The 15,548-nt window shown below is 57.6% G+C and overlaps 1 protein-coding gene across 3 annotated transcripts in view; it reads left to right on the forward strand.

Moving 5' to 3' along the window:
* The window catches only part of MYO1C (myosin IC), a 29,222-nt gene extending 13,941 nt beyond the window's left edge, over window positions 1-15,281 (forward strand). For all 3 annotated transcript variants that reach the window (XM_030800378.1, XM_030800380.1, XM_030800379.1), the window contains exons 10-32: window positions 407-526; window positions 638-720; window positions 931-1,036; window positions 1,152-1,232; window positions 1,526-1,617; window positions 4,434-4,528; window positions 4,608-4,654; window positions 4,776-4,856; window positions 7,268-7,373; window positions 7,472-7,589; window positions 8,123-8,236; window positions 8,312-8,388; window positions 8,696-8,764; window positions 8,865-8,949; window positions 9,049-9,208; window positions 9,775-9,858; window positions 11,028-11,121; window positions 11,216-11,271; window positions 11,402-11,537; window positions 11,616-11,686; window positions 11,935-12,032; window positions 12,170-12,269; window positions 13,725-15,281. In XM_030800378.1, coding sequence (XP_030656238.1) covers window positions 407-526; window positions 638-720; window positions 931-1,036; window positions 1,152-1,232; window positions 1,526-1,617; window positions 4,434-4,528; window positions 4,608-4,654; window positions 4,776-4,856; window positions 7,268-7,373; window positions 7,472-7,589; window positions 8,123-8,236; window positions 8,312-8,388; window positions 8,696-8,764; window positions 8,865-8,949; window positions 9,049-9,208; window positions 9,775-9,858; window positions 11,028-11,121; window positions 11,216-11,271; window positions 11,402-11,537; window positions 11,616-11,686; window positions 11,935-12,032; window positions 12,170-12,269; window positions 13,725-13,751 — 2,100 coding nt within the window. In that variant the 3' untranslated portion in view covers window positions 13,752-15,281. The remainder of the gene's footprint in view (window positions 1-406; window positions 527-637; window positions 721-930; window positions 1,037-1,151; window positions 1,233-1,525; window positions 1,618-4,433; window positions 4,529-4,607; window positions 4,655-4,775; window positions 4,857-7,267; window positions 7,374-7,471; window positions 7,590-8,122; window positions 8,237-8,311; window positions 8,389-8,695; window positions 8,765-8,864; window positions 8,950-9,048; window positions 9,209-9,774; window positions 9,859-11,027; window positions 11,122-11,215; window positions 11,272-11,401; window positions 11,538-11,615; window positions 11,687-11,934; window positions 12,033-12,169; window positions 12,270-13,724) is intronic.
* Window positions 15,282-15,548: the final 267 nt, after the last annotated feature.

Consider the following 15,548-nt stretch of genomic DNA (forward strand, 5'->3'; position numbering starts at 1 on the left):
AGGTGCCTGTAATGCCAGCTACTCGGGAGGCTGAGGCAGGAGAATCGCTTGAACCCGGGAGGCAGAGGTTGCAGCGAGCCAAGATCATGGCATCAGAGCTAGACTCTGTCTCAAAAAAAATAAGCAGCACAGTGAGCTGGGCAGGGTCACATAAGAAGAGAGTAACAGTCCCGCTGGAACCGGACTCCCACCTCGAGAATGAGGCCTCCTATCCCTCTACCACCTTCCCTCTGGGGTGGCCACCTGTCCTCCCGAGGTCCCACTACAACACCCCTCCCCACACCGCAGGCTCGCTGGAGCTGGGAGTGCAGAGTGGTGACGGCTTCCTGGTCTGCCTGCGTCTGGGGGCAGGTGGGAGGCACGGGCTCTGTGGCATTCATCTCCTTGCCTCACGCTGCGCCCACAGCTCCTGAGCCCGCTGAACCTGGAGCAGGCCGCCTACGCGCGAGACGCCCTCGCCAAGGCTGTGTACAGCCGCACTTTTACCTGGCTCGTCGGGAAGATCAACAGGTCGCTGGCCTCCAAGGTGAGGGCTTGGTCCACACGGCAGGAGGGAGGGCCGTCGGCGAGGCGGGGGGCTGCGGGGTGGGGCTGGCACGCGCGGGGGCCCACGCCTTCGGTTGAATGACTGCCCTAGGATGCGGAGAGCCCCAGCTGGCGGAGCACCACGGTTCTCGGGCTCCTGGATATTTATGGCTTTGAAGTGTTTCAGCATAACAGGTCAGTGCCACCTTTCCCCCGTCTCTCCTCCTGGTCTCCTGTCCTGCTCCCTCTCTTCTGTCCCCCAGCCTCTCATTCCTGCCCTGTGATTCCCCAACCAGCTGGGGGCTGTCTCTGTGTTTCTCACCTCCTGTGCTCAGGGGCCTCGTCCAGCTTTTCCCCTCTCTCTGTCCCCGCTGAGCCACCGTGAGCTCTTCTCCTTCCTTACAGCTTTGAGCAGTTCTGCATCAATTACTGCAACGAGAAGCTGCAGCAGCTCTTCATCGAGCTCACGCTCAAGTCGGAGCAGGAGGAGTACGAGGCGGAGGGCATCGCGGTGTGTGCTAGCCTGAGGGCACTCTCCGTGGGCCACGGGGAGCCTGGGCATCGGGGCCCCTGGGAGAGGGTGCCAGGACCCCACAGTGATGCCTTCCTTCCCTTCTGCCCCTCAGTGGGAGCCCGTCCAGTATTTCAACAACAAAATCATCTGTGATCTGGTAGAGGAGAAGTTTAAGGGCATCATCTCGATTCTGGTGAGTCCTCTGCGCCTCCAAGGCCTCGTGCTGGAGGCTGGGTGGGGGGATGTCCCCCTTCTCCATTCTCTCCAGGCTGGTCCCCAGAGGGCCAGAGTTTGGGGCTGAGCAGAGACAGGGCAGGGCTGTGAATGGGGGATGGAGGGAGGTGCCGCCCCGTTGGAAGCTCTCTGTGGAGGCTCCCTGTGATCTGCCCCTCCCCTGTGTGTGTGCCTCCCAGCACGGTGACCCCAATCCTCTGTGCGCTCTGGCCTGTCCCCCATACATCCTTCCCCCTGTGCCACACCCCCCAGGATGAGGAGTGTCTGCGCCCCGGGGAGGCCACGGATCTGACCTTCCTGGAGAAGCTGGAGGATACTGTCAAGCACCATCCACACTTCCTGACGTGAGTGGGGCTGCGGGGCTGCTGGGCGCGAGGACTCACTTGCAGCAGAGCCTGCGGAGTGCAGGAGTCCCTCCACCATCACAAAACACCAGCCGCAAGGAGGTGACCAGGGAAGGTGCTGAGTTAGGGATCCCTCACGTGCGTCCAGAAACTAAGAAGCTCAGCCAGGCACGCTGACATGCCTGGAGTCCCATCTATGCAGAAGGCTGGGGCGAGAGCATCACTTGAGCCCTGGAGTTTTGAGGCTGCAGTGAGCTAGGATCAACCCACTGCACTCCAGCCTGGGTGACAAGAGCAAGACTCCATCTCAAAAAAAAAAAAAGGAAAAAAATAATTAATTAATTTTTTAAAAAAGAGAAAAAAGCCGGGCGCAGTGGCTCACGCTTGTAATCCCAGCACTTTGGGAGGCCGAGGCAGGCGGATCACGAGGTCAGGAGATCGAGACCACGGTGAAACCCCGTCTCTACTAAAAATACAAAAAATTAGCCGGGTGTGGTGGCGGGCGCCTGTAGTCCCAGCTACTCGGAGAGGCTGAGGCAGGAGAATGGCGTGAACCCGAGAGGCGGAGCTTGCAGTGAGCCGAGATTGCGCCACTGCACTCCAGCCTGGGCGACAGAGCGAGACTCTGTCTCAAAAAAAAAAAAGAAAGAAGGCCAGGTGCAGTGGCTCATGCCTGTAATCCTAGCACTTTGGGAGGCTGAGGCGGGTGGATCACCTTAGGTCAGGAGTTCGAAACGAGCCTGGTCAACATGGTGAAACCCAGTCTCTATTAAAAATGCAAAAATTAGCTGGGTGTGGTGGCAGATGCCTATAATCCCAGCTACTCGGGAGGCTGAGGCAGGAGAATCGCTTGAACCCTGGAGGTGGAGGTTGCAGTGAGCCGAGATCACGCCATTGCACTCCAGCCTGAGCGACAGAGTGAGACTTCAACCCAAAAAAAACAAAAAACAAGACACTAGTAGCCTGGCTTCCTCCCTATTCTTTTTTGAGAATGAAACTTGCTAAGATTTTTCATCTTCCGTTTTTGGAAATTGCTTCTTATTGAAGGAATCCTCTGAAGTGGGAGAGGTAGCAACAGGAACAGCACCTCTGTCCAGCGCGGTCTGACTCACTCTGTGCACGTCGTCATTTCACCTGCAGCCGCTCCTTGAGGTGTTCTTGGTGTTTTCTCACTGAGACTCCAAGAGGCGAAGTCATTTCCCCAAAATTAGCTCTCATCTAGGTTGCCAAGCTGGGGTCGGTCCCAGGGCTGTTGAATGCCAAAGCCATGAGTATTTTTTGCATCATAATATATTGAAAATTTGTTTCTGGATGGGCGCGGTGGCTCACGCTTGTAATCCCAGCACTTTGGGAGGCCGAGGCGGGCGGATCACCTGAGGTCAGGAATTCAAGACTAGCCTGGCCCACATGGTGAAACCCCGTCTCTATTAAAACTACAAAAATTAGCCAGGCGTGGTAGTGGGCACCTGTAATTCCAGCTACTTGGGAGCCAAGAGAATTGCTTGAACCTGGGAGGCGGAGCTTGCAGTGAGCTGAGATGGCGCCACTGCACTCCAGCCTGGATGACAGAGCGAGACTCCGTCTCAAAAAAAAAAAAAAAGACTTGTTTCTAGGAGTCTCTCTGAATCTCTTCAGGTTTAGGGGCTGCCTGATTCATTAAATAACAAATACTAAAAACTTGTTTCTGATTATAAAAATAATATTCCTCATTAGAGCAAAGCTGGATTGTGCCCAAAAACCACCTGTGATCCTGTCGCCAGAAGGCCATGGCTGTTAACTGTGTGAGGCACTTCCCTCCTGCCTTTTTCTATGCATTTTTTTTTTTTTATAGTCGAGAACTTCTTGTGTATGAAGCTCAGGGTAATGCCATATCCTACGCATTTTCCTGTATCATCAAACAGAACATCTTCCTCAGAACGCTTCCTGGAGCAGCTCTGACCCACAGATACTCCCCTCTCTCACCCAGCCCTTCGGTGCCCCTGGCCAGCCTCCCAGGTTTCTGCTGAAATCACAAGGCTGCCACACACATCTCCGTGCCTTCAATCTTTGTCCGTATCTCTGGTTAGCTGCTTGAAATAGTTCGTAAAAGTAGCAAATGGGCGAAAGGGTATAAACACGCCTAAGACTTAAGTGCTCTCTTGGGGCAGCAGATTCCAGTCTGAAAAGTAGTGGGCAGCTCACCACCCCTTTCTGAGCAGAGCCCGCAGCAGCCGGAAGCAACGAGCGTTGCCCTCCCTGCAGCGTGCCCTGGCCGTCAGGAGGCCCAGGTCCCGGTCCTGGCACTGTGTGGCCCTGGCCAAGGCCATCTACCTCACTGAGCCTCCCTGATCCCTGGTCCACTCTGAGCAGGGAGGCCACTGGCCCTGCCTGGCCTGCCTCGGTGACCCAGCCCTGGGGGCGCACCTGCTTTTTTTTTTTTTGAGACGACATCTTGCTCTGTCACCCAGGCTGGAGTGTAGTGGCGCGATCTCGGCTCACTGCAACCTCTGCCTCCCAGGTTCAAGTGATTCTCCTTCATCAGCCTCCTGAGTAGCTGGGACTACAGGCGCCCGCCACCACGCCTGGCTAATTTTTGTGTTTTTGGTAGAGACGGGGTTTCACCATATTGGCCAGGCTGGTCTCGAACTACTGACTTTGTGATCTACCCGCCTCGGCCTCCCAAACTGCTGGGATTACAGCCGTGAGCCACTGTGCCCGGCCTGGGGTGCACCTCCTCTTCACTGGGCAGCTGGTTCCTGCTCCTGAGGCCCTTTCAGCAGGCAGAGGGCTTGGCTCAGGCCGGCAGCCATCTGCAGCTTCCTCCCTGTCACCCCCAGGCACAAGCTGGCTGACCAGCGGACCAGGAAATCTCTGGGCCGAGGGGAATTCCGCCTTCTGCACTATGCTGGGGAGGTGACCTACAGCGTGACCGGTGAGGATCCTGGGGCTGTGTCCCCACAGGGGCCTGCAGGGAGGCTCTGTCTCACCTCACATCTGCTCTCCCCTCCCAGGATTTCTGGACAAAAACAATGACCTTCTCTTCCGGAACCTTAAGGAGGTGAGGAGGACCTGGGGAGGCCAGGGTGGGGGTGGGGATAGCCCACAGCTCTGTACCTGTGTCCAGGAGCCTATCCTACCTGTCCCTGTGCCCCACCCTGACCCTGGCTCTGCCCACACAGACCATGTGTAGCTCGAAGAATCCCATTATGAGCCAGTGCTTCGACCGGAGCGAGCTCAGTGACAAGAAGCGGCCAGAGACGGTGAGGAGGTGGTGGGACCGGGTGCGGGGGTGCGTGCGCCCAAGTGTGCGTGAGGACCTGCGTGAGCCTAGGAGTGGGCAGCGTGCGTGTGAACGCGTGTTGGAGCCTGTGCACACATCTGCAGGTGTCTGTAGGGGGCTGCCTTAGGTGCCTCTTTGCCTACCCTTTTTTTTTTTTTTTTTTTTTTGAGACAGAGCCTTGCTCTGTCGCCCAGGCTGGAGTGCAGTGGTGCAATCTTGGCTCACTGCAACCTCCACCTCCCGGGTTCAAGCGATTCTCCTGCCTCATCCTCCCGAGTAGCTGGGATTACAGGCGCCCACCACCACGCCCGGCTAATTTTTTGTATTTTTAGTAGAGACGGGGTTTTACCATGTTGGCCAGGCTGGTCTCAAACTCCTGACCTCAGGTGATCTACCTGCCTTGGCCTCCCAAAGTGTTAGGATTACTGGTGTAAGCCACCGCGCCCGTCCCTGTTTGCCTGCTTGTGTGTGTGTGCTGTGTCTGTAGTGGAGCCGTGTGTCTTCAGTGTGAGCTGTCTCTGTAGGGGAATCCGTGTGTACGTCTGTTTCTGTGGGTGCCCATATGTTGACAGCTGTCTCTGTGTGGCTGCTGTCATGTGTCCACCCACTCAGCAGACATTTATAGCAGATGCTGCCAGGCATCGAGGTACCACAGTGAGTGGGTGTGCCTGCAGCAATGTGCAGAGGGTGCTTTGCAAACTTAGAAGAGGGAACAGCAAACGGCCTGACAGGGCGGAAGGGGTGAGGGATTGGGGAGGCTCCTGGAGGAGGAAGCATTGGAGATGACTTGGGAATGTCAGGTGAACCTATAGTGAGGGCCCAATCCAGACACAGAGAGTCTAAAAAGGCCATGAGGTGAGCGGGAAAGCAATGGCATCAAGGAGAAGGACCGGGAAAGGCAGGCATGGCCAGGGTGCCAGATGCAGGGAGAGCTCCAGCGAGCTGGAGGCGGAGGTACGGCTGTTGGGCTTGGCAAGAAGAGGGTCAGGGGAGCCCCAGAAGAGTGAGGTCAGTGAGTCCATAGGGAGGTGGAAGCCAGACTGCCTGGCAGGGAGGGCATGCAGGCGACATGCTGCCCAGGGTCTGGCTCCCTGCACCCCTGCCCGCTGCTGCTGTCCACTCCACCCTCTCCCAAAGCGCCCACATCCTGCTAGCCCTAGCGTCTCCCTGCGAGGATGCCTACACACCCTCCCGCCCAGGCGTCCCCAGCAAGCCACAGACTCGTGTATCTCATCCTCTTCCCCTAGATGGCCCCAGGCACCCTAGATCCCACTGGTCTATAACAAACGGGCCCTTGGTCTGCCCTCCAGGCTTTCTCCTTCTCTCCCTAACTCAGGACAGGGATTACTCAGTCCCCCAGGCCAGAAACCTGGGTGTCATCCCTGGTTCTTTGTTGTTGTTTTTTTTTTTTTTTTTTGAGACGGAGTCTCGCTCTGTTGCCCAGGCTGGAGTGCAGTGGCGTGATCTCGGCTCAGTGCAACCTCTGCCTCCTGGGTTCACGCCTTTCTCCCACTTCCCACTCCCAAGTAGCTGGGATTACAGGTACCCGCCATCGTGCCTGGCTAATTTTTTTATTTTTGTAGAGATGGGGTTTCACCATGTTGGCCAGGCTAGTCTTAAACTCCTGACCTCAGGTGATCCGCCCGCCTCGGCCTCCCAAAGTGCTGGAATTACAGGCGTGAGCCACTGCGCCTGGCCCCGGCCCCCTCATTCTTTTCTCTTGTCTCCCCAGTCCAGCCACTGGACAGCCACTGGATCTTGCCAGAGTACTTAGCAGCTTCCCCTCAGTCCTTCCCTGTAGCCAGTGCACCCGCCCCTCCTCCTTATCCTTTAAAGCTCAGCAGAGCGTCCTTTCTAGAAGACGTCACCTAGTGCCCCTACCCCTCAGACTGCATGAGTTGTTCCTTTATGAGGCTCTCAGAACCCCCAGGCATACACCTGCTACTCTCGGACCACACGGGATTGTGAGTCTTTGCCAAAGAGTGTGTTCTCCGCCAGGCCTGAGATCCTTCCAGGTCCCGCAGAGCAGCATACCCAGATAATAGCTGAATGCGTAGCATGGGATACGCTGTTTAGGAATGCAGCCCTGAAGTTCTAGAAAGAAAAAGAAGGGCCACTAAAGGGAGGTGTAACATTGAGATTGCTGGGAGACCTGAGCAGGAGTTTTAGGCTGGAGTGAGGCTCGTAGACTGAGATCTCTCGCCCAGCCAGAGGGGTAAGGGGTGGAGTCTGGCCCCCTCCTCTCCTGCGAGGAAGGTGTAGGAGGAATAAGGACCAGGCAGAATCAGGGGCTCTGCTCGCATCACCAGCTGGGGGAGTGGGGTACTCGCTGCTGGGGTCAGCAGCTTTAGCCCAGCTCCGGCCAACCTTCCATGCCTCTTGGCTCACCAGGTCGCCACCCAGTTCAAGATGAGCCTCCTGCAGCTGGTGGAGATCCTGCAGTCTAAGGAGCCCGCCTACGTCCGCTGCATCAAGCCGAATGATGCCAAACAGCCTGGTAGGCCCCTCCCAGGGGGGACTTCGGGGCCGGGCCTCCCCTGCAGGAGAAAGGCTGTCAGCGCCAGCCCGCTGACCACGGCGCTCCCCCTACCCCAGGCCGCTTTGACGAGGTGCTGATCCGGCACCAGGTGAAGTACCTGGGGCTGATGGAGAACCTGCGCGTGCGCAGAGCCGGCTTTGCCTATCGCCGCAAATATGAAGCTTTCCTGCAAAGGTGGGGGCAGGTCCGGCTTGGTGCCAGGGAAGGGGAGCGGGAGGGTAGGAGCCCCTAGGTCCCATGAGGGCAGACAAGGGTTCTCGGCCCCATTTTAGAAATGCGGCGGCCCTGGGCTGCCCTTGGTGGAGGCCCTTGGTGCTGCGGACCTGACATCAAGCTGGGTGGAAAGAATACCCGGCTCCCCTAGGCCGTGCCCTCCAGGACACCCGGTCAGGGGTACAGGAGGCCTCCGTCCACGTGCCGGGCACCAGAGGCAAACAGCAAGCCTTGTAGGGCAGCTTCCAAGGGGCTCCGAAAGGGTGGAGCAGCTTTGTGGTTCTTCTGAGTCGGGGGTCTGGGGGGTCAAACTGTGAATTCCATCTCTGCCGCTTTCTAGTTAAATGGGGGTAGTGACCGAGTGAGCCTCCTGCGAGCTGTGAACGAGTCAGTGGGAGCACGCAGCAGGTGCCCAGAGAAAGCTGATTTGGGTCCCCAGGGCAGGCTGCTGACTGGGGTGGGGGCCGCGTGCATTCCTGCCCTCCTGTCCCCAGGTACAAGTCACTGTGCCCAGAGACGTGGCCCACATGGGCAGGACGGCCGCAGGATGGGGTGGCTGTGCTGGTCCGACACCTGGGCTACAAGCCAGAAGAGTACAAGATGGGCAGGTGGGTAGTGCCCGTGCCGGGTGCCTGTGGGGAATGGGAGTGGCAACCCCGGGCTGATCACTGCTGCTCTCCCAGGACCAAGATCTTCATCCGCTTCCCCAAGACCCTGTTTGCCACAGAGGATGCCCTGGAGGTCCGGCGGCAGAGCCTGGGTGAGAGAGAGGCCTACGCTTCCTGCTGCACAGGGTCCCTTCTGGGAAGCAGGGAAGTCACTCCCTTGGGCTCCTTCTCCAGGGAGTCCACCCCTCCCTACCAGCTCCAGCCCCAAGCCCGCCATCCCGCTCGCCAACCCCCCCTTTTCCGGGCAGTCCCCACATTCATGCTTCTTCACGACTCTCCTCTTGCTCGCTGGTTCCCTCAGCCACTCTCCCATTCGTGCCATTCATGGAGCGCAGACGGCACCAGGCTCCCAGCTGGCTCCCTGCGCTCTGGCCAACTGCCTTTCTTTCCCAATCGCAGCCACAAAGATCCAAGCTGCCTGGAGGGGCTTTCACTGGCGGCAGAAATTTCTCCGGGTGAAGAGATCAGGTTCGCGGGCCCATGGGTGTTTAGGAGGGGCAGGGTCTGGGGCCGGGGGGGCCACCATGGTGAGAAGATAGAGGTCAGCCATCTGTGGTCTCCACGACAGCCATCTGCATCCAGTCGTGGTGGCGTGGAACGCTGGGCCGCAGGAAGGCAGCCAAGAGGAAGTGGGCGGCGCAGACCATCCGGCGGTGAGTGCCAGGGTGCCTTGTGGGGACTGCAGAGCAGGGCGTGTGGGGGGTTCACCGCCAGGCCCCTCACCCCCAACCCTGTCTGACCCCCCACCCCAGGCTCATCCGAGGCTTCATCCTGCGCCACGTCCCCCGCTGCCCCGAGAATGCCTTCTTCCTGGACCATGTGCGCACCTCTTTTTTGCTAAACCTGCGGCGGCAGCTGCCCCGGAATGTCCTGGACACCTCCTGGCCCACGCCCCCACCTGCCCTGCGTGAGGTCTGTGGGCGCCCCCTGCCAATTTAGGGACCATCAATGTACACAGCAGAAGGGTCTGATTTCTTGGGGCCAAAGGATCGGTCAGGGAGGGCTCACGGTGGGCCCGGACCAGAGCTGAGCAGTGAAAAGTAAGGTCTTTTTTTTTTTTTTTTTTGAGATGGAGTCTCACACTTTCACCCAGGGAGTGGCACGATCTCGGCTCACTGCAACCTCCACCTCCCGGGTTCAAGCAATTCTCCTGCCTCAGCCTCCCGAGTAGCTGAGATTACAGGAGCCTGCCACCATGCCCGGCTAATTTTTTTTATTTTTAGTAGAGATGGGGTTTCACCGCGTTGGCCAGGCTGGTCTTGAACTCCTGACCTCGGGTGATCCACCCACCTCGGCCTCCCAAAGTGCTGGGATTACAGGTGTGAGCCACCGCGCCCTGCCGAGTAATTATGGTCTCTTGACTCAGGAGTGGAAGCGTCTCCAGATGGAGGGGGTGTTGCTGGGGTAGCGTATGTTCGATGTCTTCAGAGGGAAGGGCCCAGGGTGTCCAGGAGCTCTGACCTCACTGTTCCCCTCAGGCCTCAGAGCTTCTGCGGGAGTTGTGCATAAAGAACATGGTGTGGAAATACTGCCGGAGTATCAGCCCTGAGTGGAAGCAGCAGGTATGGAGAGCGGGGCTGGGTGAGGATGAGGAAGTGGAGTCAGGGAGCTGCAGGCATTGCTCAAAGGGTGTCCGCCTGGAGGGCATTTACCCCGGTCTACCGTATTTACCGCGGTCTACCGTATTTACCCCATTCTACTGTATTTACCCCGTCTACTCTATTTACCCCAGTCTACCTTATTTACCCCGGTCTACTCTATTTACCCCAGTCTACCCTATTTACCCCCTCTATCGTATTTACCCCGCCTACCATATTTACCTCGGTCTACTGTATTTACCTCAGTCTACCGTATTTACTCCGGTCTACTCTATTTACCCTGGTCTACTCTATTTACCCTGGTCTACTCTATTTACCCTGGTCTACTGTATTTACCCCGTCTATCGTGTTTACCCCGGTCTACCATATTTACCTCGTCTACCGTATTTACCCCGCCTACTGTATTTACCTCGGTCTACCGTATTTACCCCGGTCTACTCTATTTACCCAGGTCTACTCTATTTACCCCGGTGTACCGTATTTACCCCGGTCTACCGTATTTACCCCGGTCTACCGTATTTACCCTGGTCTACCGGCGACCTCAGTTGGATGCCAGGCCCTGCTGGGCCTGGTGTAGGAAGTGGACACTGGAGTACATTTGGGGTGGCCAATAGGGTTCATATTGTGGGCCAACTGCCCTTGATTGGTAGAGACTGCTCAGAACCTTGTGTTGAAAAGTCTGCGTCTTCACTCGGGTCGATTGGTGATGTCTGCCCTGATTACAGGCATTGGTTGATGTGCCATGTTTTTGCCAACTCGGTATTGGATGATGCTAAAAGATCCACCCAGCATAGATAACCTCCAGTAACCTTGAGTATTAGTGATCTGCTACTTACAAGACCCCAAGCTGGAGCTGAGTCTCAGGGCCTCATGGGGTGGGGAAACATTACCAAGGCCGGTTTCAAAACCCGACAGTGCCTTCGTGACCTTGCTGGGGAGTGCTTGGTGGCAGCAGAGGGTCAGGAAGTGGGGGGTTGATGGGTGTGTAGGGGGCAGGGCTCAGCCTCCTGGTGCTGAGCCAGAGAGGGACCAGCAAGTGGGTGAGGGAGGCTGTCTCAGGTCCTAAGGCTGGCTCTGCCCCCTGAGATGGTGCCCCCACCATGACCCTCTCCTCACTCCCCTTGTCTCCTCAGCTGCAGCAGAAGGCCGTGGCTAGTGAGATCTTTAAGGGCAAGAAGGATAATTACCCTCAGAGTGTGCCCAGGCTCTTCATCAGCACTCGGCTTGGTGAGCCCCTGACTTTCCAGCACTCAGACCTTTCGTCATCGTCCTGGTCCCCCGTTGCCTCCGCTGACCTCCCTCCCCGCCATCTGAGTTGCAGGTGCAGATGAGATCAGCCCCCGAGTGCTGCAGGCCTTGGGCTCTGAGCCCATTCAGGTAAGAGCCTGACCACAGCCCTGAGTCCAGCAGCATGGCTCTGCTGCCCAGGAGCTGGAGGCAGGTCAGGGCATGGGCGGAGCCTCAGGAGCTTCTCCCCGAGCCCCTTCAGCCTGGCCTCTGTCCCCAGTATGCTGTGCCTGTCGTGAAATACGACCGCAAGGGCTACAAGCCTCGCTCTCGGCAGCTGCTGCTCACGCCCAGCGCCGTGGTCATCGTGGAGGACGCCAAAGTCAAGCAGAGGATTGATTACACCAACCTGACCGGTCAGCCAGGGTCCAGGGCTGCAGGGGGAGGGCCCCTGCTCTGACACTCGACCTCTGATCTTTGCCCTCTCCCCTCAGGAATCTCTGTCAGCAGCCTGAGCGACAGTCTTTTTGTGCTTCATGTACAGCGTGAGGACAATAAGCAAAAGGTGCCCTTTCGTGGATGGGGAGGGGTGGGGGGTGGGGGTGAGTGGGGGGGTGGGGGTGAGTGGGGGATAGGGGGATGGGGGTGGATGAGGAGGTGGGGTAGATGGGGGAATGGGGGTGTGGGGGTGGATGGGGAGGTGGGCGTGTGGATGGGGGTGGATTGGGGGGTCGAGAGGTGGATGGGGAGGTGGGGCGGGGATTCCTCGAGTTCTGGGCAGGGCCTGACCCCTCCTCCTGCCTGGCCCCCCAGGGAGATGTGGTGCTGCAGAGTGACCACGTGATTGAGACACTGACCAAGACAGCCCTCAGTGCCGACCGCGTGAACAACATCAACATCAACCAGGGCAGGTGAGGCGCGGGCAGCACCTGGAGACAGGGCGGGGGGTGGCGAGGGGGCTGTGTGGGCACCCAGGGACAGGGCGGGGGTCCACCTTAGGGTTGGGGGTCTGTCTCCATGGAAAAACCCTCACCCACCCCGTCCCCAGCATCACGTTTGCAGGGGGCCCCGGCAGGGATGGCACCATTGACTTCACCCCCGGCTCGGAGCTGCTTATCACCAAGGCCAAGAACGGGCACCTGGCTGTGGTGAGTGGGGCCTGCTTTCCCGCTCCTGGCCTGGCTGCGATTGCCAAGCCTTCCTCCCCTCACCATGGGCCTTCATCCAGAGGCCATCATACCACCTCTTCCATCCCCTGGCCCACCCATGAGGGCCAGAGAGAGGGGCCGTTCAAGCCCCTCAGTGCAGAAAGTTGTAAAGGTGGCAGCACGGTGGCTCATGCGTGTAATCCCAGCACTTTGGGAGGCTGAGGCGGGTGGATCACCTGAGGCCAGGAGTTCGAAACCAGCCTGGCCAACATAGCAAAACCCATATACTAAAAAAATACAAAAGGCTGGGTGCAGTGGCTCACGCCTGCAATCCCAGCACTTTGGGAGGCCGAGGCGGGTGGATCACCCAAGGTCAGGAGTTCAAGACCAGCCTGGCCAACATCATGAAACCCCATCTCTACTAATAATACAAAAATTAGCCTGGCGTGGTGGTGCACACCTGTAATACCAGCTACTAGTGGGGACTGAGGCAGGAGAATTGCTTGAACCCAGGAGGTGGAGATTGCAGTGAGCTGAGATCATGCCACTGCACTCAGGCCTGGGGAACAGAGTGAGATGCCATCTCAAAAAAAAAAAGCCAGGCACAGTGGCTCACGCCTGTAATCCTAACACTTTGGGAGGCCAAGGCGAGTGGATCACCTGCGGTCTGGAGTTTGAAACCAGCCTGACCAACATGGAGAAACCCTATCTCTACTAAAATACAAAATTAGCCGAGTGTGATGGTGCATGCCTGTAGTCCCAGCTACTTGGCAGGCTGAGGCAGGAGAATCGCTTGAACCCGGGAGGTGGAGGTTGCGGTGAGCCGATATTGCACCATTGCACTGCAGCCTGGGCAACAAGAGCAAAACTCCGTCTCAGAATATATATATAAAAAGCCTGGTGTGGTGACGCACGCCTGTAGTCCCAGTTACTCAGGAGCCTGAGGTGGGAGGATCACTTGAGCCCAGGAGGTTGAGGCTGCAATGAGACCCAAGATCTCACCACTGCACTCCAGCCTGGGTGACAAAATGAGACCCTGTCTCAGAAAAAAAAAGGGGCAGCACGGCAATGCAGGGAAGATACAGGGTGATTGGGGGGTGCCGGGAGGGAGGACAGGCTCACTCTGGCCAGGGCGGTGGGCATTCCTATGGGAGTCAGGTCTGAGTCTCCAGGATGGAGACCGCTAGGCCCCCACCACTCGTTCCTGCATTGAACTCATGAATCTAAGCGCTGGGGCTGGGGCTGGGTGCGGTGGCTCACGGCTGTAATCCCAACTCTTAGGGAAGCAGAGGTGGGAGGATAGCTTGAGCCCAGGAGTTCAAGACCAGCCTGGGCAATATAGCGAGACCCCGTTCTCCATAAAAAGGGGGAAAAAAGGACGAATAAAAAAGTCTGAGTACCGGGGCCCCCCGTCTGCACCCCTCACCACTTGGGTGTCTCTCTCCGCCCCCGCAGGTCGCCCCACGGCTGAATTCTCGGTGATAAAGGCGCCCGCTGGACCCTCCCAACTCCCAACGCTTTGCTTTTCTCCTCCTCCCCCTCCCAGTTACCAAAGACTCGAGCTTCCAGACAGGGACCCAGGGATACCCAGAAGCTCACCTGCAGTCCCCCACCTCCTGCTCGTCCCTTTCTTGAGGGAGCAGCAGGGGCCAGGAGCTGCCCCAGGAGTGGGCCAGGCCGGGCCACAGCAATAGGAAAGCCAGGGCCAGAGCAAGCCATGCCAGCCCTACTGCCGATGCCAAATATTTGAGAGAAGGGAACTTTTGCTGAGGTTTTCTCTGAGGTTTTTTTGATGCTTTATAGGAAACTATTTTTTAAAAAAAGCCATTTCCCACCCAAGGACACACTGGATGTGTTTTCCCTGACTCCAGCGGGGAAAGGAATGTAGCCGAGAGGTTGTGTGGGCTGGGCTCTGGTGCCCTCTTCCCTGGCCCGGCCACCTCTCCTCCTGATTCCCTTGGCACCTTGTCTGTCTGTCTGCCTGCCTGTCTCCCTGCCTGCCCATCTGCACCTGTTGCAGCCCACTCTGACTTCCATCTGGGGGCTGAGACCACCCTTGCCTGCCCCCTTCTTTCTGCCTTAAGAATGTCCTTTTAGGCTGGGCACGGTGGCTCACACCTGTAACCCCAGCACTTTGGGAGGCCGAGGTGGGCAGATCACCTGAGGTCAGGATTTCGAGACCAACCTGACCTACATGGAGAAACTCTGCCTCTAGTAAAAATGTAAAATTAGCCGGGCATGGTGGTGCACGTCTGTAATCCCAGCGACTCGGGAGGCTGAGGCAGGAGAATCGCTTGAACGCGGGAAGTGGAGGTTGCAGTGAGCCAAGATTACACCATTGCATTCCAGCCTGGGCAACAGAGTGAGACTCCTTCTTAAAAAGAATGCCCTTTTACTGTCCTCATCATCCCAGTTTGAGGCCATGCTGGAGTGGGGAAGGCCATCTTAGACCATAGAGGTTGGAAGACGCTGAGAGTTCATCCAGCCCAGCCCCTTGATGTTACAGAGCAGAAGACAGACGCCCAAACAGGAGAAGGCACTTGCCCACGGTCATACGGCAGGTTGCCACAAAACCAAGACGGCAGCCCTTCCTCAGCATGCCTCACTGCCATTCCCAGAGACAGGGAGCCCCATGAAACCCAGTTCATGTCTTAAGAGTAGATCTGGCTCCTTGACCAGCAGTCAGCCCTGGGAGCCGCCAGGTGGGAAGCGCCTCTGCCTGAGTGCAGGCCTTGGGATGACAGACAGCAACTTGCCCACACACTCGGGCCCACTCAAGGATGTAGGGCCTTTTCTGGCCCCTGACCCCTCCCTGGCATGGGAGCGTCGGGAAGGGGCTGGCCTTGGGAGGAGCGGCAGGGGCATCACCTCTTTCTGCTGCTTCTCCCCGCTCTTACCCTCGAGGGCCTGGGGGCTGCCCAGCTGCCTCTATGCCCTTCTGGGGGTCTCAGCCCACTGCTGACACTTCTGCAATCCAGAGAAACACTAAATAAAGCAATACATGTTTGCCAATGTGGTCTCCTTGTGACTATTAGGAAACGAAGAGGGCCCCTGGGAGGCAACCAAGGGCCTCGTGTTGCAGGTTTTTCTTGAGACTGTCTTGTTCTTGTCACCCAGGCTGGAGTGCGGTGGCATAATATTGGCTCACTGCAACCTCCGCCTCCCAGGTTCAAGTGATTCCCCTGCCTCAACCTCCCGAGTAGCTGGGACTACATCATGCGCCACCGTGCCTGGCTAATTTTTGTGTTTTTAGTAGAGATGGGGTTTCACCGTGTTGGC

Source organism: Nomascus leucogenys, chromosome 19 (assembly GCF_006542625.1).
Source record: "Nomascus leucogenys isolate Asia chromosome 19, Asia_NLE_v1, whole genome shotgun sequence".
In the NCBI taxonomy this organism is placed as follows: Eukaryota; Metazoa; Chordata; class Mammalia; order Primates; family Hylobatidae; genus Nomascus; species Nomascus leucogenys.